Source organism: Zalophus californianus, chromosome 2, assembly GCF_009762305.2.
Source record: "Zalophus californianus isolate mZalCal1 chromosome 2, mZalCal1.pri.v2, whole genome shotgun sequence".
NCBI lineage: Eukaryota > Metazoa > Chordata > Mammalia > Carnivora > Otariidae > Zalophus > Zalophus californianus.
In genome coordinates, this window is record NC_045596.1 from 150,737,534 (window position 1) to 150,761,995 (window position 24,462).

At 40.0% G+C, this 24,462-nt stretch overlaps 1 protein-coding gene across 2 annotated transcripts in view; it reads left to right on the forward strand.

Annotated features, from left to right (window-relative positions):
• Positions 1–24,462, forward strand: part of PINX1 (PIN2 (TERF1) interacting telomerase inhibitor 1) — an 87,500-nt gene that overhangs the window by 15,480 nt on the left and 47,558 nt on the right. For both annotated transcript variants that reach the window (XM_027600441.1, XM_027600442.2), the window contains exons 5-6: positions 8,626–8,718; positions 14,848–14,924. In XM_027600441.1, coding sequence (XP_027456242.1) covers positions 8,626–8,718; positions 14,848–14,924 — 170 coding nt within the window. The remainder of the gene's footprint in view (positions 1–8,625; positions 8,719–14,847; positions 14,925–24,462) is intronic.

The following is a 24,462-nucleotide window of genomic DNA, read 5'->3' on the forward strand; positions in this document are numbered from 1 at the left end:
TTGAAGCCAAGGACCTGTGTCCACTAGAAAATGTTGGTTCTACCTTCAGAATATATCCAGACCCTTCCTGCTTCATGTCACCTGCACTGTAGCTAGTATGGTCTGAGCAACTGTTATTTCTTGTCTAGATTATTATAACAGCTTCTAAAGCTGGTTTTCTCAGCCATAGCACTACTGATGTTTTGGGCTAGATAATTCTTTGTTGTGAGGCATGTGCTGTGCATTTTAGGATGATTAGCAGCATTCCTGACCTTTACCTGCTAGATGCCACTAGCACCTTCTTCCCCTTCCACCCCCCACCCCCGCCACCTCCTCCCCATTTGTGGCAACCCAAATACCTGCAGACATTGCCAGATGTCCCCTGAGCAAAATGCCCCTGGTTGGGAGCTGTTGCCCTCAATTGCTCTTTCTTCATCCAGCCACGACCTTCAGCGTAACAGTCAGAGTGATTCTTTCAAAGTGTAAGTCTGTGCTGCTTATTCTCAGACCACCAGTACCACCAGCACCCCCTCGCCCTTGTTGCCTCCTTTTCATTCAGAATAAAGTCAAAGTCCTTTCCCTTGCAGCCTTATATAATATGGACCTTTTTCCCTTTCTGACCTCATCTCTTGCTACTCTCCTTCTTACTCATTCCGTCTTAGCCACTGGTCCCTGTTCTGGTTTATGAATACATCAAGCATCCTCCTGCCTTAGGATTTTGCATTAGTTTCTCCGTCTCTAGAACACTCTTCCCCCAGTTAGCGTCTATGCATTTTTTCAGCAAGGTCCACACTTCCTGCCAGTTGAAAATTGTATCTTGTTCCTCAGTGCCATTTTTGGAAGTCAATAGAAAATTGGTGTAAGATATTGCAGTGTAAGGATATTATTTAGAAATATGAAGGAACTAAAACCCAGAAGAACCAGCTAAGAGTCTGGAGAGAACTGGGGCAAGGACTTGTTGTGCATACTTACGTGTGCATGTGTTTGTTTTAACAGCTTTGTTGAGATATAATTCACATGCCATATAATTTACCCATTTATAATGTCCAATTCAATGCCTTTTAGTATATTCACAGAATTTTCACCAGAACCAATTTTAAAACATTTCATCACCTCTAAAAGAAACTCTGTACCCAGTGGCAGTCATCCCCCATGAACCCCCCAACCACCCTTGGCAACTGCTGATTTACTTTCTGTCTCTAAAGATTTGCCTATTCTGGACATCTCATTTAAATGGAATTCCACAACATGCGGTCCTTTGTGACTGATTTCCTTCATTTAGCATAATGTTTTCCAGGTTCATCCTTGTTGTAGCATGTGTCAGAACTTCATTCCTTTTTTAATACTCCATTGTATGAATATACCATGATTTACCCATTCATTAGCTGGTGGGCATTTGGGTTATTTCCACTTTTTCATCCGTTATAAATAATGCAGCTGTGAACACTGTCAGTGTTGGTGTGGCCTGTGGCTTTATTTTCACTTCTCTCGGGTATATACGTAGAGTGGAATTGTTGGGTGATGTGATTACTCCATGTTTAACTTTTTAAGATTTTTTATTTATTTGAGAGAGAGCGAGCGAGCACAAGCTTGGGGAGAGAGAGAAGCAGGCTCCCTGCTAAGCAGGGAGCCTGATGTAGGGCTTGAGCTCAGGACCCTGAGACCATGATCTGAGCCGAAGGCAGGCACTTAACCAACTGATCCACCCAGGAGCCCCTCCATGTTTACTTTTGAGTAACTGCCAGACTGCTTTCCAAAGCAGCTACACCCTTTTGCATTCCCACCAGCAGTGTATGAGGATTTTAATTTCTCTTCATCTTTGCCAACACTTGTTATTATCTGTCTTTTTGATTATAGCCATGTTAGTGGCTACAAAGTAATATCTATGTGTGCTTTTGATTTGTATTTCCATGTCCGCTGAAGATGTTGACTGTTTTGTCATTTGATTATTGGCCATTTGTGTGTCATCTTTGGAGAAATAGCTATTCAGATCCTTTGTCCAGTGTTCAGTTGGGTTATGTGTCTTTATTGTTGTTTAGTAAAACTTTTTAGTATATTCAAGTACCAGTCCCTTTATCAGTTATATGATTTGAAAATATTTTCTCCAGTTGTGTGGGTTTTCTTTTCACTTTCTTAATGGTATTGTTTAAAGACTGAGGAAGTGCAAATAGGTAAAAAGACTCATTGCCTTCTCTGAAGAGACTTAAAATCTAGTGCAAAAGAAATGAAACAAATACCAAAATAAGTTGATCCCCCAACTTTTTCAGTTCCCAGATAATTGAGGGAGAGTAGCAAAGGCTTTAGATGGTGAGTGAGGGTTTTCTTTGAAAATTTATCCAAATCTCTTTGTTTCCTAAGATTTTTCTTTCCTATCAGGTATTGCTAAGGTTGCATTATTGATGACTGTGGCCGGTTTCTAGCACCCATAGGCTTGGATACTGAGTGTGCTATTGGGTTTAATAACAAAGTAGACACAGCTGAAGAAAGTCTAGAAAATAGACTAGAAGACAGTTATCCAGAATGCAGCTGTGAAAGAGGAAAAGATGAGAAATAAGAAACAAGTTTAGATGAAAGATAACGATCTAGTATCTAATAGAAGCTCAGCAGCACAAAGGAGAATGGGAAACAGGCAGTATTTAAGGGGATAAGGGCTGAAGACTGTCTAGAATTAGTGATAAAACAAATCCACAGATTCAAAAAACTTAATGAATCCAAGCAGATTACATTTAAACAAATCTTCACTTGCAAACATAATAGCAGATGTAACAGTGTAACATTGTAGCAGAACATCACAAATACAAACATACATGCACACACAGGCATGCACACAAAAGAGAGATGATTGTTAATGCAGCCAGAGAAAATATACTGATTCTCTTCAAAGAAGCAACAGTTATAAATGAAAGCAGAGTTCTTAACAGGGGAAACCAAAAGACATTGGAGTAATACATTGAGGGAAATACAACTGGCAACCTAGAATTTTACACTCAGCAAATACATTTTTTAAGAAAGTGGATGGAATAAGTTTTCAAACAAAGCTTTACCACCAGTAGACCTTCAATAAAGGAAATTTTAAAGGATGCACTTCAGTCAGAAGGAAAGAGTACTTATTATCTGCAGTATCACCCAAATGTCCGTCAGTAGTAGAATGGATAAGTAAACTGCTGTGTTTGTAACTGCAAAGAAATGAAGTACAGTTACATGCAAGGGTCCAAAGCAGGGGTTGGCAAACTTTTTCTGTAAAGGGCCAGATAGAAGTATTTTGCCGACCATAGGGTCTCTGTCACAACTACTCAACTTGCCTATTGGAGTGTGAAATTAACAGTATACAATATATAAACAAATGGAGGTGGCTATGTTCCCATGAAATGTTATTTACAAAAATAGGTGGCAGGTAGGGTTTGGCCTATGGGCTGTTGTTTGTTCCCTGGTGTAGAAGGATCTCATTAATTTAACGTTGACTGAAAGAAGTGAGACACAAAGTTAACATCCAGTATGATTCCACTTGTAAAAAGTTCAGATGATAGGCAAAAATCTGATACTGAGGTACCATACTGGGGTGGTCAAATTATTTTAAAACACAAAGAAGTGATTACTGTGAAAGTCACAGTAGTGATTACCTTTGGAGAGAGGAAAAGGGTTGAGATTGCATAGGGGCCCATGGGGAACTTCTGGGGTGATATTAGGGTTCTGTTTTTTTTTTTCCTAGTTGGCAGTTATATAGGTTATTTGTGAACACTATGTTTTATGCACTTTCTGTGGCTCTTACTCTCCCCCCCGCAAAGTAAATGGTTAAAACCAAAACAAAAAGCAAGAGGAAAGGTGATTATCACAAAAATCAGGATAATGGTTGCTGTTAGGACAGGGGTTCTCACCTGGGGGCAATTTTATCGTTCATGGGACATTTGGCAATGTTTGGAGACATTTTTGGTTGTCACAGCTGGGGAGATGTTACTTCTATCTGGTGGGCAGAGGCCAGAAATGCAGCTAAACATCCTACAGTACACAGCGTAGCTATGCTCCTCCGTCCCCAAACAAGTAATTATTCCTCCCAAAATGCCAATAGTTTATGGGTTGAGAAACCCCATTCTAGGAGGAAGGGGCACAGGGATGCTGGATGCTTCTTGATACAGGCAGTGTTCTGTTTTTTCTCATCCAGGAAGTGGTGGGGGTGGGGGGGAGAGGTTGCTTTATAACTAACTGTACAGACTTCAGCCACTCCTATATATGATGATATTTGTCCCAATAAAAGAAATCTAAAAATTAAATGGGTCCCTTTCTGGTAGACTTAATTACAATAATTTATGGCATATTAAACCTGTAGTGAAGGTTAACTAAAGAGTAACCTGAAGCAATTTGGATATCAGGGATCAACTTCTATCTTAATGAGTATCTGGTGAGGTATAAATGGCCGTCACTTTTCCTACACGGATTCAGTGACACGATTAGGGTGTCAGTCTTGAGCTGGCTTTGCATGACCATAGTCATGGAGGCAGAAGCTTTTGAGTCTGGGGCTCGATTTCTTAGAGGCAGCCACACACTCATTCTTGAAGAGGGAAAATGAGTTGACTTCACACCCTGTTTGGTATCATAACTTTCTCCTTGATGTACTGAATTAGAGAAAACTCTGTAACCTCTTAGGTGATAGGGTTATCAAGAAATTATCAGCTTCAAGATTCCATAAAGGAGCCATGAGATTCATTTTTGTAGGTACTAAGAAAAGAAAGCAGATTTTTGAGCAATTTGCTTTTGAGGTTTGACAGCGATAGCTAGAAAGTTACCTTTTCTCTGTGATGGTATCATGTACTCTTTTCTGAGAAATGCCATCGTAGTTGTGAAAACTCTGCTTTGGGACAGTTTTCCACTTTGTTCCTTGTGCTGATTGCCGAGGCTGAGCAGTTAGTTTAGTCGGGCCTTCATGATGTATTTTCCCAGAAGTACAGTCAGTGAAACGTTTAAAGTGCCCCAGGGCACCCTGTATTATTTGTCAGGAAGTTAGTGGGTGTATAACAGCTTCCAAGTGGTAGTCCCTTGTCCTCATGCAGCCTTGTCCACAGGTTCATCGGTGCAGACTGACTCTTGTGTATATAGGGCAAGTAGAAGACAGCTGGAGAGTCACTCGCTGATCTACAGATTAAGTTCCACCTCAAGACCACTAGAGGGTCCTGGTAGCCTTGCAACAGGGACTGAGCAGTTCAGAAGAAACGGGGCCTTGCTAACTGCCACTCCCAGTACTGGAAAGCCTGTAGAATATTCCTTTAAGGGAAGACCTGGCCAAGGAATGAAACTTGAAGCTGATAATTTCTTGATAACCCTGTCACCTAGAAAACTAACATTATTTTTCTGCCATGTCATCCTTGGTAAATACAGTATGTCTTCATCCAAGGGAATTTTTGGTCATATTACTTGTATTAAAGCTGAAAAGCAGATGGCACAGTAACCTCGTAACATAATTTTTCTGCCATAATAATTTTAGTTTCTTAAGACTGTTTACAAATCCACACAGTAGGCCTTTTAACTAAGCAGAGATTCCATACTGTCCTTTTCTTAGACTCTTACAAAGATTCTAGAAATAACCCTTATTTTCTTATGGGATATAAAATTCAGTATATTCTTCAAAATTTCATTTTTAGGAATTATTTTACTGATTAGTTCTCTCTACCAGACTCAACTTCGCTTTTTGGTGGACTGACCTCAAGGTTTTAGGAAATGTTTGTTACTTCCATCAGATATTTTGCCCTTTCTGATTTTAAGATTTCTGAAAATAAAAACTGGGATGCCTGTTAGGACAGGGATCTTCAAGGGTTTTTTGTACACATGTTGAAAACCAGTATACTCTGTCTCACATTTTTTAGAGCAACATCTGTAAGATTTTTAACCATAGCTTTGAATAGTTGTGCAGAATGTAATTTCTGGCCTATTGGGAAATATTGGCATTTCAAGATAAAACCCATACGTCAGTCTCAGATGTATCCAGTGGACGATAAATACCAGAGCAATTTGATATCCATTGTCACGTGTCTAGAAATACACCAAGTCCTTTAGTCATCAGAACTATTATATTTCATAGTTCCCTTTCCTCTGAAATAGTATTTCCATTGCACATACCACATAGCATTTTATGTTAATATGTCCTTTTTTGCTTCAACTTTTCAGATTTGTTATCCTATCCTATTTCTCGGCCCCAAAACAAATACATATAAATTTTTGGTTTATTTCTAAAAGCCCTAAGGTTTTAGGTGTAAATATTTTTCCTGTGGATTAAGTTATCGTTGTATCAGTAGATTGCAATTAATAATACTGGGAAACATGTTATAAATTTTGATAATTATTATTACAGTGAAATCTTTCTGGAAGTGCATCTCTGGATGAGACAGATTGGTGTGGGGTGGGGGCTGGTTTTGCTGTTTTGATTAGAGGGCGCTCCCTAGTACTTCGGCTTGTGCCTTATTTATCCCCGGTAAGAGAAGAGTCATGCCTCACTGGTTAAATGAGGGAAGGACACATGGGTGAAGTGAAGGAGAGCCAGATGGCTGCATCCACTCAGGATCAGGGCAGTTTGGGGAAAGAATGCACAGGGACTAGTAGATAGAGACCGATTTCCCCTAAGATCTGTCTATGCTCCATATACTGTGGGAAGTCTGTATTCTCGGCAGATGGAACAGCTCCCCCCAGAGATGCTTAAAATCCTCTGAAGTGCAAGAGCAGCTCTTTTGGGGACACAGGGTAGTGGGTGGGAATGTGGACTATCCTCATATCCACCTGGGTTTGGATCCCTTCAAAGCCACCTCCTAGCTGTGCCTTATTTAATCCCTCTGTGCTTCAGTGTCCTTCTGTGAAGTAAGTTTAATCCTCACAGCAGCTACTTTGTAGGATGGTTGTAAAATGAAATACAAGAATGCATAGAAAGCTCTTAGTCCAGTGCTTCCTGCTTGATAAGACTTCACTTGATAATAGCTATTATCTAAGCTCTGAACTTACTAAGTGATTTGTGTTTGGAACATCAACATTGAGAATATTATGTGCCTTAAGAATAGTGTTTGACTTCCAAAAGACGAGAAAAATTTACTTGGGGGATGTCTGAAAAAAACCCCAAGCGCTCTTCTTGAAAAGTGACTGCAGAAGAGAAGGTTTCAGGTTGATGATATAATTAACCCATGCTAGAGATTGTCTGAAACCTTGAAACATTTGTCTTTATATCTTTCGGAGCCTTACTTTATAATCCATACTTTGTTTTTAAAATTGCTAATTTCTGGAAAGGATTACCACTAGCTAACATGTTCAGTGGACATGTGCTGGTTTTGCTCCAGTATTATGGTGAAAATTTCCTTTTCCCCTCTTTTCTCTGAACTTCCTGTCTGTAGTGGTTTATGACATAACTATAGGAAAACTCAGTCTCTTTCTCCCTATGATGTTCTGTTTCCGTGGTATTCTGCTGCCTTACCTGGACACGTAGATAAGGGTGAGAGAATATGGGCAGCTAGTGACTATCCTATAATTGACTCTAACCCCGGATCTACTTGCTCTGATATTTTAGGTTCTGATATTTCTGGCTCACATTTTCCTCTTTTATCAAAGGAATAAACACATGAGTTTATCCCTCGATGATTTGTTTTTGTTATTTTTGTCCTTAAGGTGAGTCTCCACTGAAATCTGGTGTTTGAGGCGATGGCTCAGTGCCGGCTCTCCTTCACACCCTGATCATCGTCTCTGCTCTGTTTTTTAATTATCATGTAACCTACCTTTATTGGCTTTTTAAAAAGAACTTCTTATTTTGAAACAATTATAGATGTATAGGAAATTGCAAAAATAGTAACTACCAAGAGTCCTGAGTACCATTTACCTACTTTTTCCCAGTGGTGACATCTATTGCAGCTATAACATAACCTCAAAACCAGGAAATTGACACTTGTGTAGACTATTAGACCACAGACCTTATTAAGGTTTCACCATTTTTTTTAGCCTTCGTGCATGCGCGCGCGCGTATGTGTGTGTTTAGTTCTGTGGAATTTTATCCCATGTATAAAATCAGGTAATCATCACCACACTTAAGGTACAGGATTGTTTCATTACCACAGAAGAGCTGCCTCATGCTGCTTCTTCAGACTCACACTCACCTTCCAGCACCCCCCTTTAATCCCTGTCCCTTGGAAACCTTTTCTAGCTGTAGAGTGTTGTCACTTTGAGAATGTTATATAAGTGAAACATATCGTGTGTAGATTGACCTTTTTCACTAAGCACAATGCCCTTGAGGTCCATCGAGGTTGTTCCTTTTTATTGTGGAGTAGTGTTGCAGTAGAGGGATATACCAGACTTTGCTTAGCCATTCACCCATTGAAGGAATTCCGGGTTATTTCCAGTATTTTACTATGATAAATAAGGCTACTATTACATTTGTATGTAGGTTTTTGTGTGAACACAAGTTTTCGGTTCTCTTCCTCGAGGATTTTATAAATTCCGTGTGAATGGTCTTGCCTGATTCTTAGTACACAGTTTAAGAAGAATATTTCTAATCATTTGATTGGAGTTCAGTAATAAAGGATGGGGCTCCTAAAGATTTCATTTAAATCAGACCATGTCAATGTAAGAATAAATGAGAATGGATTACAGAGAGTTTAATGTAATGCTTTTCATTCTTTTTTTAAGACTCCTCAGACAACAAAGAAAAGAAGACTTTCAGCCTTGAAGAAAAGTCTAAAATCTCCAAAAACCGTGTTCACTATATGAAATTCACAAAAGGTAAAATTAAGCATTTCTTTATTTGTTGCTGAAATCTCTGTTCACACTAGGTTTCTTAAAGCATTTTTAGCTTTCACCAACATTATTTCTTGTTTTATATGCAAAATGGACAAGTGTGGGTGGCCTGACTGGTTTGACCTAAAGCAGTGTTAGGGTTTCAACATTTATTGTGAATCACCTAGAGATCTGGTTAAAGTACAGATTCATTAACTCTGAGGTGGGGCCCCATGTTCGGCTTTAGACTACATGCAAGTCCTTTGGCAAAGCTGGAAGCGGAAGTCAGCGTGCTGTGTAAAAGAGAAAAGAGACTTTATGTGGCTAGGTCAGAAAATAATTTTAATTTATTGCTCAACATTTTTAGTTACACTTCTTGTTTTTGAGAAATCCCACTCCCACGCTGAATCACATTATTCCACACCATTCGACATTGAATGGAGTGTTAACTTAGGCATTCCATGGTCATTGCAAAGTAGCTTTAGAAAATGTATTTGAGAACTGGGTAGTGAGTGAGTCCTAAAGTCCTCCATCATCACCTCCCCCTTCCCTCCCCAGTACTGCCGCCAATTGCAAGTGCAGTTGTCCTGTGTAACCATGAGGTGGCAGTCTTGTATTGGTAAGAAACAATTTAACTTAAACTCCTCAACTCCCCCAAATATTTTCCCATAGAACAGTATTGTGCATTAAGTACACTTTCCAGGTACAAAAGCCTATTTATTACATACTGTATTTAAGGTATAAATGTGAATGTAATCCTGTTGTGATAGTCTAGTCACCATATGATCGTTCTTCCTATGGGAGATTGGATGTACCTTTCTACCTTGCTATACCAGGAAACACACATCCCTTTGCTTTAGTCTGGTTGGCATGATTGGGAATTCCCTGACTGCTAGAACTTGCCTAAATAGCAGTGGGAGCTAGAATTCCCACTACTCTATTAATGGTGGTTCTCATTTGGGGCCAGCACCCTGAAAGGTAGGTCTGGAGTTGGTTTAAATGGGAGCCCGTGGCAGAGTTAGTGGGAGCCGAATAGCTTCGGGAATGTGTACAAGGAGAGACGGGCACTTCCTGCTTCCCTCTCCCTGCCTGTGTGCTTTTTGTGTGGCTCTTCTTGCTATCCCCTCTTCTTTCTCTCAAGCTAGAACCTTCTTTGTTGTTTTCCTATATGGTTTCTGATCAGGGCTTCTCTCCACTCCTGACCTACTGCAGAACAGAAGACAGTCCCTGTTGGTTCCTCAGTCTTTGTAAGGGGAGGCTAAATTTGCCACTTTATAACCAGTCTTTTTTCATTAGAACCTAAAGGAAAAAAGAGAGATGTAGCAGAAAGATTCTGAGCAAATGAATGACATTAAAAGCGGCCTGTAACTTTTAGATGGTAGGGCAGCCTTTGAAGCTTTCACGTTAGCAAATCTAGTTTTCCTTTAGTACCTAACTGTATGCATGATTTCACCTGAAGCATTTGCTGCAGCCGGGATAAACCTCTGTAATCTACTTTAATCTGATGGGTGCTGGGAGTATCTGCTTTCTATTTCTAGTTAAGCCACTCCCTTGCCAGGTGACCCTGTCAACCTGCTTGGTGTGTTGTGCCTTCACTTTCTCAGAATGAGGTTTGCTCGTTTATTAGTATTAGCCTAATACTAATATTAGTGTTAATATTAGTATTATAATTATAATTATAATATTAGGAAGAGGGTTCAAGATATATTGTCAGGAAGGAAGCAGAGGAGATTGGGAAAAAATAGAGGAAAGGCAGTTTGGGGAGTGAGTGGAAAAGATGGGAAAAGGAGGCAGAAATCCAGGTCGTGAAGAAAATAGTTATTTACTATCCATCTTAACAAGCTACGGTGAAAGCATATCTTAGAGTTCTTTCGTTTAGTAAAAGAAGTCTTTCCTTGCAGAGCAGCTGTTGTCCCTGAATATGAATGATAAACCCTAAGTCATCTCTAAGGTGGATGATCTTAGATCACAGGGATCCTGGGTGCTGCATTACCTTCTCACACAGATCACTTTAGCACTTACTTTCTTCCAGACTCCGCTTCCACTGTTAGAACATGAGGAAAGATTTTTAAGTCATTATTGAGTTCTAAAGTAGGTCGCATTTTATGACTTTTCAGAAATGACCCATTTTATGGAACTTTTGATTGTTCAGCATAATGGATGATAAGTATTTTAGCCCGCGGGTAGGCTCCTAGTGAACATAACTAATTCGTTTATTCAATGCGGATGATTCATGCTGTTACTCCCATCTGTGGTCCAGAGACTAAAACATGGGAAGAGGGCATTTTACATAGCTTGGTGGGAAGAGTGAAGACAAAAATTTGACTTTAGTGAGATTCCAGCGGCATATAGAATTGTAAAATTTGCTACCGCCTAAATATAGGCCATATCATTTTCGTTGAGATACATATATACTTATTCCTTTCTTGAGTCCCAAATTTATGATTTTAATTTTAAACAATATTACCTAATTCAAAAGTTCATATCATCAGTGTTTGTTTAAAAGCCTAACTTCCATGCAGTTCCTTTTTTTTTTTTTTAAGAATTTATTTATTTGACAGAGAGAGACAGCGAGAGAGGGAACACAAGCAGGGGGCGGGGCAGAGGGAGAAGCAGGCTTCCCGCTGAGCGGGGAGCCCAATGCGGGGCTCAATCCCAGGACCCTAGGATCATGACCTGAGCCCAAGGCAGATGCTTAACGACTGAGCCACCCAGGTGCCCCCCATGCAGTTTCTTTTAATTTGAAAAATGTTCGTCGAGTCCTATCTGTGGAGAGGAAAAGACAGGGAAAAGAGCAAACGCCACAAAACCATTTTTAAAGCTTTTCACATACACAGTGTGAAGTTATCAAGAGAGCATTGCTTTCTTCCTCCCCTCAGTTGTGCGGTGGGTGGAAGAAAGGGGCATGAACTGTGGTTGTGCAGCTTTAGCCTGGTAATCGTACTCAGACTTCTTACTCCCGTGACCGTTTGTAGTATTTGCTTCTTAAACGAGGAAACTGCCTGGAAGACACACCTGGTGGCTGGCTCCTTAGGCTGGACGCACAGACTGTAGTCCTCCTAGCTCGCTCCCCTCCTCCCCACGGCGGGAGAGCCGACTCTGCTAATGTTGGGCAGCAGGTTTCCTCTTCAGATTCTTTTGCCACTTAAATCTAAAATAGCGCTGCAGGCTGGGAAAAAATTCTGGCTCTCTTACTGGTTGTGCGGGTCTCACTTATTTCATCCCCCACTCCACGTCCTGCAGCTTGCCTGGTGCTCCGACGTCACCCTTTCAGTGCCACGGCCATAATCTCCTGGTCCCGGCTTACTATCGGTCCCATGTATTTTCATTAAAAACAAAAATCAAAATACAGTATGTGTTGTATCCTTCTTGACTGGGGGATGCAAATGAATTTTCCAAGCAAGTGAAGCTAACTACATACACCTGAATTGGTGTTGGTTTTTTTTTTTTTTAATTTTAACAAACGTTATTTCTCCTACCGTGCTTTTCCTGGCCCTCGCCCTTTTACTCTGAGTAGAAAGCCCAGGTTTTTTTTCAGGCTTTGTTCTAATACGGTACTATAATACCGTGTTTTCCCTGGAACTTGTTGGGTTCTGTAAGGCTTTTGCCCTTAAAGTAAGAGGCTCCAAATCTCTGTGCTTCTAAAATTCTTATACTTATTTTTCGTAGTTTCATTTGCTTCCCATGTGGACTTCTTGGTGTCGTGGGTGTACCTGGCCATAGTGGTAACCTCCCTTCCTTCCTTTGCCACTCTGATGGACTGGATAATCATGACTATTAGAAAAACAGCTAAAAAGATCATAAAGAACTCTTCTCTATAAAGTACCTGCTCATCCTTTTATGGACACAGTTACATCAGCTTGGCTGCTGGAAACCATTTTCCCTGGTTCTCAAAATGTTATGGCCAAATTAAGACTAACAGATGAACCAGACCCAGACAGATAATATATAATTCTTATTCTGTTGAGTTTTTGATTGTCATTTTCCCTAACATCTAAGTTTATCAACAGTATTTGCTGTCAGTTGACCTTAATTCAGAACTGAGACCAGTAAGCTTTCAAGCTCAGTTTTAATAAATATATATTTTATTCAAGAGTGGCCATGATTTTATAACATTTATAAGCTATTCAACCAGGACCATTAACTAACAACTGTTTCAGTATCACTTCCATCTTCACATTTTGATCTATCTATAAGTTCCTTTCCATTGGTCTCTGACTCTTAATTCTTCTCTGTGTTTTGTTTTCCAGATCAAATCCAGAGCAAGGCCTGTAACAATCCCGGTTTCTACACTTACTTAAGTGAACTTTGCTAAAGGATAAAAATTTCTGATACAAGAACCTATCACCAAAACCTTAGAAACACTTGCACCTTCATTGGTATAGCTTACTGTCTCTCCCAGCTTGGCAGTTCTTCCTGTGATGTTTAGATTTGTTTTCAGTCTCTGCGCGTTCATAGTTTGACATCTGTTCTAGAATTGCGACCTTGCATGTACCCTCTGTTCCTTAATCCCTGAAGCATTCCTTCTAATTGAGTTGCTGTAAAAGAGATCTTAATTTGCATTTCTTTGAGGGTATCTGTTCCATTCCAGAAGAAGGGAAAGATGGCCTATACATATTTTGAACTAAGTAGAACTCCTTTTTCTGAAATGGAAACTGCCATCCTGAATGTGCTCAGCAGTGCAAAATGGGTTATGCCGATGACAAAGCTAAGAATAGATCTCTAGACCTCCTGAGGGTTTGTCTACTTCTCCCCACTGTGACCAATTTTATTCCCTACTTTTCAGGTTCATTTTCTGAGTTCCTGTCTGGGATATGTTTCATTTTGTTCCTAAGGAGGTTTCATTGGGGGTCTTTTGTCTGGGTCTGCTTAATAATCAGAACCAGGAAAGCTTTGTTTCTAGCTCAGGGAGAAAGGAGAGAGTAGCACAGAGCCACAGAGGAGCATGTCCTTCCTGATAGGAACAGGTCGTACTGACTGGACCATTGAATCTAGTACTGCTGCCTATGAAACTGGTTATGGCGCCTGGCTTCGCATTAAATCGAAGGGTGTTTTGTTTTTTAATTTCATGGAGTCACTGAGCAATATCATATTTGAATGCCCCAGTGATAGTCAGTGAACTAGAACCTTCTGGGTCATGCCATTACTTTGCCAAGTCAGTTTGCTACAGGAAACTAAGACGACAAGTGAGTCTGTGACATTGGAACTCAGGCTTCCTACTCAAAGCACAAATTCCTGTGTCTGACCCAGAGCCTCACTCCCCCAGAGCCTCAAGACTTTACATGTAGCAGTTACTTTTAAAATGCATTTACCATGTAGTTGACAAATGGGAATAGATTTGGTTGACTGCTCAGAGAGTATTATTGGTAGAAGTGGAAATTCCAAAGAAGTGAATTTTAAATTAGTTGGTTTGTGGGTTTGAAATTAAGTGAAAGAGTTTAGTGTTTTTAATAAGAACCGTAGATCCTTTGGACAGTGCTTTGCCAGAAGCCATTTAATTTCCTGCTCTTATTATGTATCCTTTTACTTAAAGATGGTAGAGCTGTAACAGTCAAGAACATTTTAAAGCGAAAAATCTGAAATCCTTTCATCCTAATATAGTCATTTTTATTTGCATATATTCTTTTAAAACTTTCATTCAGTTAATTATTAAGCTCCTATGTGTCAAATACAGTGTGCCCTCATTCATGTGTGTTTAAAAGCTATGTAGCTAGCACCATTTTTGTCTGCATTTCATAATCCTAATAACTTGCATCTCCTTGAAATAAATAATATCTCTTTTATAAATGGGGAACCCAGAGACCCAGAAATCATGCCTTGAAGGCATACCAGTGGAAGAGCTAGCTTTCAAATTCAGTTTTCCTCTCATGCTACATGCTCTTGATTGTTTCTATGATTAAGAGAATGTCAAGGGTTCTGGTTCTAAAACACTTACTTGATTTTTAAGTGATTTTGAATTAATTAATTTTGTTAATTAAGGAGTTGTAGTCTGTGAAGGAGAGACAGAATGTCAGTAGTTTACAAAATTGTTTCTTTTCCAAAACCCATTTTGCTTTCAGGATTGTCATAGTTTATATCCGTGTTCTTATTTTAGAAAAAATGGTATTACTAAAAGGCACCATGTTGTTTTCCTAGGGAAGGATCTGTCATCTCGGAGCAAAACAGATCTTGACTGCATTTTTGGGAAAAGACAGAGTAAGAAGACTCCTGAGGTATTAAGCCACATACAGTTGATAAATGTTCTGTTTCAACACTGCTTGATTTTCTGCTGTGCGTAGAACTATTTATATCTATTACTGGTAGTACTCTTTAGATAAACCTCTCCAAAAAAACTTTGAGAGGCTTCATACAAAGGCTAAATGTGATCCTCTTAATAATAATAATAGTTGGAAGATAATATGCTTCACAAGGATTCTGAAAAAGGATATGTGTTACCTGCTTTTTCCCTTGTGTGAGAACTAGAATAAACTCGGGGAGGAATGTCTTTGCTGGTATATTCAAAGGGGAAAATGTCTCTCCCATGACAGGAGAGAGGGTGGTTGCTTGCAGTGGTTCTGTTTGCTCTGCTTGGACTGCATAATTGTTTGGGATATGGCTTGGGGAGGAACAGTATCATGTATGTAGTCCTGTTCTGGTCTATTGCCTTTTAAAAGCATTTTTAAAGTGTTGGATCATTACCGAGAATCTGTAAGGGATTTGAATGTAGTATTTCCTCCATTGTTACAATATTTGTTTCAAAACTAGATAGGAATAGGGTGACTAAACTGTACCCTAAATGGGATGAGTCCATAATTCAGAGTCTTCATTAGTTCATTGGGCTGTGTAATACAGCACAAGTTTTTTGTGCCATTTCCAAGGTAAGAGACAGTCCTGGATTTGGATGCCAAAATCGAAGTTTTGAAATACAGGTTTCAGGAGATGAAGGGATAAAAATTTGAAATTGGTCTTGTCTCCAAAAATCTGCAATATGGTTACTATAGCTATTACTCAACTAATCTGGTATGTCCTCCTTATAGTTTCTTTATTGGCTTCTAACCAAGGCTCTTGGTGACGACAGAACAAAAAAGACTCGTGTCATTTATTTCTGATATTTCTCCAGACCGACAGGAATTTTTCTAGGGCAGTAGCTATTTGTTACTTAATATTACTTTCAAAGACTCTAGTTATTAGAAATTGTGCTGGGTGATTTCCTCTGCGGGTTGGGAATAAATTCCATCTTTCAGCACTTTTCTGCCCCTATACCTTTAGCGGTGAGGCCTGAGGAAGCAGGCCTGGGCCCCATTGGCTTGCCGAGGGGTGGTGTCTGTAGGTCTCTGCTGAGTCATGTCAAAAGCAGGTGGGTAATTAGGGAGGAGGTGTTCTGTCATCAGGCCACACTGGATGCTTCATTCACAGGGAGGCTGTTGGAAAGAGCTGAGGATCATCAGACAACCCTACTTCTGGTCACACCTCTCCCCCTCAGTGGTTACTGTGTGACCTGGATTGGATCAGGCCATCTGCCTTGTTCACTCAAGACTTTGCATCTGTCTTACCTGAGTCTTTCTCTTGGATCACTCTCCTTTGATCATCCTCAGTAATTTCAGTATCCTCAAGGATGTTCTATCACCTCCTCTCTGCCCTAGCTACCCCCTCCCGTGCCCATACCTTGAGCCTTTGCAGCAGCCCCATGGTCCACCCCGGATCTCTGATGGTAACCTTTCTGTTCCAGCTCTCTCAATCTTGCATTCCCACTGTGCTGGCATTTCCAAATCCTTGTTTTCTTGGGTTACTTGACCCTCTTTTTTTCTCCCTGCTGCCAGCCCCTACTGCCTGCGACCCTGGTCTTTTCTAGTACTCTCTTGAAATGTTATAGTTGAACAGATGAGGGAAGGAAGTATTATTTATGGGCTTTTGCTAGAACTTTAAAAGAACTTACGTGGTAAGCACAGGAAAGCCTTTTGTTACAGGAGATTAGAGGTTTCTAATCTTCTGACAGATGTCTGTCAGTAAGTCCTGATGTTAGGTGCCATGAAGTTTTTCAACACTATCCATCACGACTTGGCTTTTTGGTGGTGTAGTCATTCATGACCATGTTGATGTGAGCCTGTATTTGAGGTACTAGCCCAGGGAAAGTCTATTTCAGTGCAGCTGGTGTGGAGAAGACCAGCCTTGATATAATACTGTGTTTTGTTTAAGATTTATATCCAAGCACTTCTTAATCTCTCATTCAAGCTTAAGGTTTTCCTCTTGTTGATGCATTTAAAATCCTGATTGATTGGTGAGGCAATATTATACCAGGGTGCAGTACTTGGTCTGTAGCAGTCGTTCTCAACAGCACTTGCATGCAGTCACTTAAGGAGCTTTAAGAAAAGTGCTAATGCCAGGGTGCCAACCCAGCCCAGTTAAATCCAAATTGGGGGTCAGAGTCCAGGAACAGGTATTAAAAGAGAAGAAGAAAAATAGTTTTAATTTAAAATAAAGCCTACCCAACCACCTTGGGTGATTATTAGGAGTAAGGATTGAGAGCCACTAGTAGACGCCCTGATAATGTAACACTTGGGAGAGCTGCTGGCTTTAGGGTGACGAATAGTGCCTAGGACAGGACTTCGGAACTCTTAACACGTACACAGATCGTCTGGGAATTGTGTTAAGCTGCAGATCCCAGTTCTTGAGGGTGGGGTGGGGCACAAGAGTCTGCATTTCTGAGGAGCTCCCAGGTGATGCTGATGCTGCTGGCCCCGCTGCTGCGTGAGCCACATGAGTCAACGGGGCCTCTGTCTAATAGTCTAGTACACGGCTACATGTGCGTTGAAGACGGAGGGCAGTGGAACCTAATCACATTGTAAGATACCAAGTAAAAAGTATTTCTGTAAAGCAGAGTCGCTTTGTTTTTTTAGTATTTATTTATTTAAATGCCAGCATACAGTGGAATAGTGGTTTCGAGTGTAAAATATAGTGATTTAACACTTCCGTACAACACCTAGTGCTTATCACAAAGGCACTCCTTGATCCCCATCACCTATTTCACCCATCCACCCCCAGCCCCCTGCCCTGGTGCCCATCAGTTTGTTCTCTGTAGTTGAGAGTCTGTTTCTTGGTTTGCTTCTCTCTGTAAAGCAGAGTCACTTTTAAATTTAAGTTTTAGATATATGTGGATTTTCACCTATAGAGTTAGCTCTCATTGAGGCACACCTGTACCTTCCCTGAATAAATTGTTGCTATGAAACCTTACTGTATTAGTTAAAACGGTCCTTAAAGCCAAGGGCAGGAGGCCTTTGATCAGATTTGTTTGAAAATACAACCTCTTTTGGCTCCTCTTTGCAGTTGGAAGGAATATCACTTTGTTTTTATTCCCCTGACCCCCGTAGCAACATTGGCCTGAATTTATATTTGGCATTGCCAAGGTAAAGGTGCTGCTGGAGGTCAAATACCTGAAGAATCCTAGACATCATGGCAGTATTGAATGTTAACGTAGTAATCCTCTGTGGGTGCTCTGGATAAGGTGCTGATATTGATCTTGTCTTTGCATCTAGATTTAAAGAACCTTGGGCATTGACCACATCTAGCTTGGGCAACATCCTACTTCTCGAGTTAAAGCCGAACTTACTAATTTCTACAACCCCTGACTGTTGTAAAGATAGAAATGAAACCACAACCTTATGAAGTATCTGTGTGCCAGACACAGTGCTGGCCACTTAGGATAGTATTTCACTTATCCCCAAAACAGTCCTGTGAAGTAGGCATTATCATCACCTTTTTAGCAGTGAGGGAACCAACACTCGGAAGGATTTGTTAACAAAGGTCCAAGGTGGCACAAATGGGATTTAAACTCAGGTCCCTCTGACTCCAGAGTCGTTGTCCTTTCCCCTGTACCATAATGTTAATTAACTTTTTTGCAAATAAATAAATATCTACATTTAAATGATTTTAGTTATGCCTTAGAAGTTTTCTTTGAGATTTTGTCAAAGGCATAAGTAGTTAATACTTTATCATAACTTTGTGGGAAACTGGTTGACTTTTATTCTCATTTTGCTGAAAATAGTGGTTCAACTTTCAAAACGTCACTACCTTGCCTTCAGGCAGGACTGAACTCTGATGGGTTCAGAAGCATATTACAAATGCCTGGGCCAGCTATGGGAACAATTTTATTTTGCTGTTGGAACTGAATTAAGAAAGACCTAGCTTGAGTTTCTGGAGCATAGATGCTGTGTTATGTGTGCATTTCCTGGTCTCTCATATGAATTGAAGACTCTGAATACGTTTATATCCAAGAAATAGCGGCAGCCCTTGATTAATAACAGATTTTTTTGGCCTTTTTTTGCTTTAAAACTTTTTAAGATTTTATTTATTTGACAGAGAGAGCACAAACAGAGGGAGAAGCGGGCTCCCCATAGAGCAAGGAGCCCGATGCAGGGCTCCATCCCAGGACCCTGGGACCACAACCTGAGCAAAAGTCGGACGCTTAACTGACTGAGCCACCCAGGTGCCCCTAAAACTTTTTATTTTGAAGTAATTACAGATGAAAAGGAAGTTGCAAAGATAGTTCAGAGGGGTTCCTTGGACCCTTCACCCAGTTATCCCAGTGGTTACGTCTTACATAACTGTCGCACAGTATGAAAACCAGGAAATTGACATTGGTACAATCCAGGTGTGTAGTTCTGTGCCACTTTATGACATTTGTGGATCCTGTAACCACTGTCTCAGTTAATTACAGAACTGTTCCCTCACCACACGGATCTCCCTCATACTATCCCCAGTTATAGTCACCCCCCACCGCACCATCCCTAACCTCAGCAGCCGCTGCTGTCAACAGAATTGTCTAATTCAAAATTGAATATTATATGTATGAACCCCTTGATCTCTCACAGTTACACACTGAGTCAGCTCACATCAGTAATCAATACTGAGGTTTTAAGGGCTGATCATAGTTTCCATGATCTACCTTGGGCACTTAATGCCTGCTAGATTTTATGTCTTTTATAGATCTTTAGAAAAATGCCTTGTAGAAATCATATTGTTTGATGTCTTTAAAGTCCAAAGGTATCGATTAAATCATTTACTTTAGTAATTTCAGAAGTATATGAAACTGTAAAGTGATATATCTGTAAAAAGTGATATAATTATTTTGTGTCAGTATAGGAGAGCTCCTTGGGCAGTATGTCAGGGTACACTCATAGTGAGTTGGTAAACTCCTAAATTGCATGCAGAATTAGTGGCATATGTACATGTAGGTAGACATAAAAGTCGAACACTTTCATCAGATTTTCCAGGGAGTTCTTGATCCGAAAAGAATCATTAAAATCCAGGACTGTGCAATAAATAAATAAATGAGTGAATGAATGAATAAAAATAAGGGGTGCCTGGGTGGCTTAGTCGTTAAACGTCTGCCTTCGGCTCAGGTCATGATCCCAGGGTCCTGGGATTGAGCCCCGCATCGGGCTCCCTGCTCAGCGGGGAGGCTGCTTCTCCCCTTCCCACTCCCCCTGCTTGTGTCCCTCTCTAGCTGTCTCTCTCTCTCTGTGAAATAAATAAATAAAATCTTTAAAAAAATAATAAAAATAAAAATTAAAAAAATCACTTAAAATGAAAATTTTCTTTGTGAGGGTAGTAGGAGTGAGCCTTGTATTGTGTAGAAGAACAGAGCGTTCCTGTCTCCAGGAACTATACTCTCACTTTCTTGGTGCTCAGTATTTTCTCCAGCCACAGAGACTATCTAGAAGCACCGGTTCCCTATCTGAATCTGGCTGTTCAGAACTACTCACTTACATAGTGAAAGATCATCACAAACTACCAATTACTCAGAAAACTTTTAATAAACAGCTCTGTGTGGGAATGGTTGGTTGTGCATTTTTAATTTCCAAGTCTTTCATTTCCTTTCCCCATAATCTTTGTACTAGAAAGACAATAACTCAGGATTGGAGTGCACCTAAATTGGAGATGTATGCACTTTCTGTGGAGACAAAGAAATGATCGAATATATTGAACTGAAATTACCAGGGCCCCTTGAGACCTGCAGCAGGTACTTGTGCTGGCCAGTGCCTACCAGGAGTTATAGATACGAGTGCGTGCGTGTGTGTGTGTGTGTGTGTGTGTGTATCTTTTCTTACTTGGTGTATGCGTTGGAGTTAGAGACACTGAAAAACAAATCCCATTAGTTCCTATCTTGTTGAACTTCCTGATACTCCCTTTTTTTTTTTTTTTGCTTCTCTCATTTTTTCCCCTCCCCCCACCTTCCCAGTTTCCTTCCTCTATCCAGCTTGTTTCCTGATTCAGCCTTATCACTAGAGAAAATACTCCTAAACCATATCAAGGATTGAGACTGTTACCAGCATTCCTACTTCATTTCTCTAAACAGCAGTTTTCTGGCATAGGCTCTTGGCAAAATAATTGTCAATTTCTTCACCTCTTGGGGCGCCTGGGTGGCTCAGTCGTTAAGCGTCTGCCTTTGGCTCAGGTCGTGATCCCGGGGTCCTGGGATCGAGCCCCGCATCGGGCTCCCTGCTCCGCGGGAAGCCTGCTTCTCCCTCTCCCACTCCCCCTGCCTGTGTTCCCTCTCTCGCTGTATCTCTCTCTGTCAAATAAATAAATAAAATCTTAAAAAAAAAAAATTTCTTTACCTCTATAACCTGATTGAATTAGAAACCTTGTATTTCTTGTATGCTCCCAGGATACCCCAGTTAATGATTACTTTGCTTGAATAATCTGATGGCTTTTGCTTTTGAACCAAAGCATGACTTATGTCCCTTTTTGTCAGTTAATATGAATCCCCTTTCTTTCCCATTTCTGACTGATTGTCAAATCTGAAAACTCACTTCCAAGCAGACCCTTCCTTCTCTTTTGGCTCTCTTTTGAGTTCATGGGGTATTTTTGACCATTGTTTTAGCTCTATAAACTGCCCTCCTTACCTCGTAAGGGAAGATCATTGGGAAGAGAAGAGTCCTTTTTTTTTTTTAATTTTTGCTTGAAATGTCCTTGAATCAAAAACCATTCTTCCTTAGTTCTAAATGTTCCTGTTAATAACCTATATTCATGAATTAGGTTGAGTTTTGTAAATGGTTTACTGGATGTGAACTCTTAAATTTAAATCTCTCCCCCTTTCTGCAGCCTCTATCACTCTGCCCCCATCTCCTCACCCCAGTTCTGGGCATCAGGATTCAAAAGCTGGGCAGCTTTCCCAACCTAGTATTTTCTAAAGCAGTCTTCTAATGAAGAACCTTTTAGTTAGAGATAAATTTAAACTGAGCCCACAAACAGGTCAAATAAGATATTTAAGGTCTAAAGTTTATTTTTTTGCCAGCATTGACGACTTCAGTAATTTTCGTCATCATTTTGACCATCGATAACAGAATCAAGATTCAAAATAATCTCTCTAAACTGGAAAACACTTTATTTAACCAAAACTAAATAGGTGAAATTTTATGAAGATATGTAAAGTCTCATTTAATCCTGGAAAGATCTCATTTGGTAGCAGTCAGATGAGAATTAACTTAGAATTAACTTTGTAACCTGACCTCGGTTTTACATAAGCCAGAGTATGTAAGTATGGCAGCTATCCCACATATAGGCTTGGGCTATATCAGAACGGTTGTGCCTGCATGCTAAAAGCAACAAGCTTTTTGCTCATTTTCTGCATTGGTGACTGTATTTGAACTATTCTTTGAGGCCTGGGACCTCAAAGTATCTGGAAAGCAGGTTATGCATAGGAACTAGCAAATCAGCAATTAAGAAACCCTGCCTTGCCTAAAGAGAAATCCTGACTTTGAATGTCCAGACGGTTTTACTGATCTTCTAAAAAAGGAACAGATTTGTTTGTTAATGCTTCATAAGAAAGAACTAGTACTGATGGATGAAATATATAGAAAGGTTTCTACTCAGAGAAAGGAAGCAGCATTGGCTGGCCAGCTATAGGACGTACCTTGCGGTGTGTTTCTGTGAGAAATTCTTGTGATGGGTAAGAGTAAGAGTCTGAACTAAACACATATGAGTACTTCCAAGTCTAAGGTTCCCTGATTCTGAAGTAAAGAGAGTACATGAAATACTCACATTTGAAATGGTACTTGAAGTTTTACATTTTCTTGGACTACAAAGGAAAGAACATTACTTGGGTTCCTCTTCTTGATTCTGCTGTACTTGGACAATTTTGGCTTTATCTACTTATGTTCCACTTCCAGGGGATGAATGTGAAAAGTCTTTGGTGTGTTGAAGTAATAAATTGAATAATATTGAGGTAAAATAGCAAGTTGTCTTAGCGATTTAAGACTTAAAAGGAGTTATTAGGAATGTTGAGTGTCAAGGTAAAATTAGCTGTCTTGGATGTCCCCTCTTTATCTGTTAACTCTGTTTTCTTATCTGTAAACTGAGAGTGTTGAATTATATGTCCTTTACTAGATTCTGTTTTCCAGAGATTCTCCTCAGTGATATTTCCCATGGCATATACTCTTCCAAACTGACCTTTGCAACTTTCTCATTAGGAAGTGGAGCCCAGTTCCTTCCGTCTGGGCAGGCTTGTGACTTGCTTCTAGTGATAGAGTGTAGCAGGGGGGATGCTGTGTGACTTCGGAGACCTTGCTGGCCAAATTACTTGCTCTTGAAGACTTCAGCCTTCACTTAAGCAGTCTAGTTGCCTTGAGCCCCTAAGCTGTAAGAAGGCCCCAAACCGAAACTAGCCCACTTGGAGAGCATGGCACAGAGAATTATGCAGGTGCCTCAAGACTGAAGAGAAAGAGGTCCTGGCCAACCCATTGCTATGCCAGCTCTAATCACTTTTTGATCACAGCCACATTAGAGAGACCTGGGGCCAGAGCCGCCCAAACTCTTCCTTGAATTGCTGACCCACAGAAATTGTGATAATGAAAGGCTTGTTGTTTTAGGCTGCTAAGTTTTGTGGTGGTTTGTTACCTAGATAACCTGAAATGGCTCTCTAAGGAGCTGTCATTCTGTGGTTCTGTGATTGTGCACTTATGGTGAACCTGGTAGATCTGTCTTAACCAGTTGGAATGAGGAAATGATGTCATCTAATGAATTGTTCTTTTTCTCTAGCTTCTTCTAAAGGGAGGCTCATTCAGTGGAGTATGGTGTTGAGAGCAGGCACTTTAAGAATTTGATAAGCCAGCTTTTGAGCCCATGAGGAGTGTGAAGACTGATTTGGGGCAAGTTATTTAACCTCTCGGAGCCTTAGCTTCTTCAGTCATAAAATGGGGATGATAAATTATCTAGCAAGAATTAAATAAGCCTTGTAAAGTTATTAGCAAGTCTCTAGCATGCAGTAAGTGCCCAACATAACTTAGTTGCTGCTGCTAAGATCACTGTCATCATTATAATTGTTCACACACTCAAATTTAAGCTGGTGAATAATAAACCTAACGTAGAAATGAGAAAATTTTAATCCATGTGTGCATAGTCACATGCTGAGCAATATTTATTAATATAAATGTACTGACTAAACTTACTCATTGCCAATAATTTCTTTCTTTTCCTTCCTTCCTTCCTTTCTTTTTTTTCTTTTCTTTTCTTTTCTCTTTCTTTCTTTCTTTTCTTTCTTTCTTTCTTTCTTTAAATTTCTTCCTTCCTTCCTTTTCTTTTCTTCTTTCTTTCTTTTCTTTTTTCTTTCTTTCTCTTTTTCTTTCTTTCTTTCTTTCTTTCTTTCTTTCTTTCTTTCTTTCTTTCTTTCTTTCTTTCTTTCCTTTCTTTCCTTTCTTTCCTTTCTTTCCTTTCTTTCCTTTCTTTCCTTTCTTTCCTTTCTTTCTTTCTTTCTTTCTTTCTTTTTTTTTT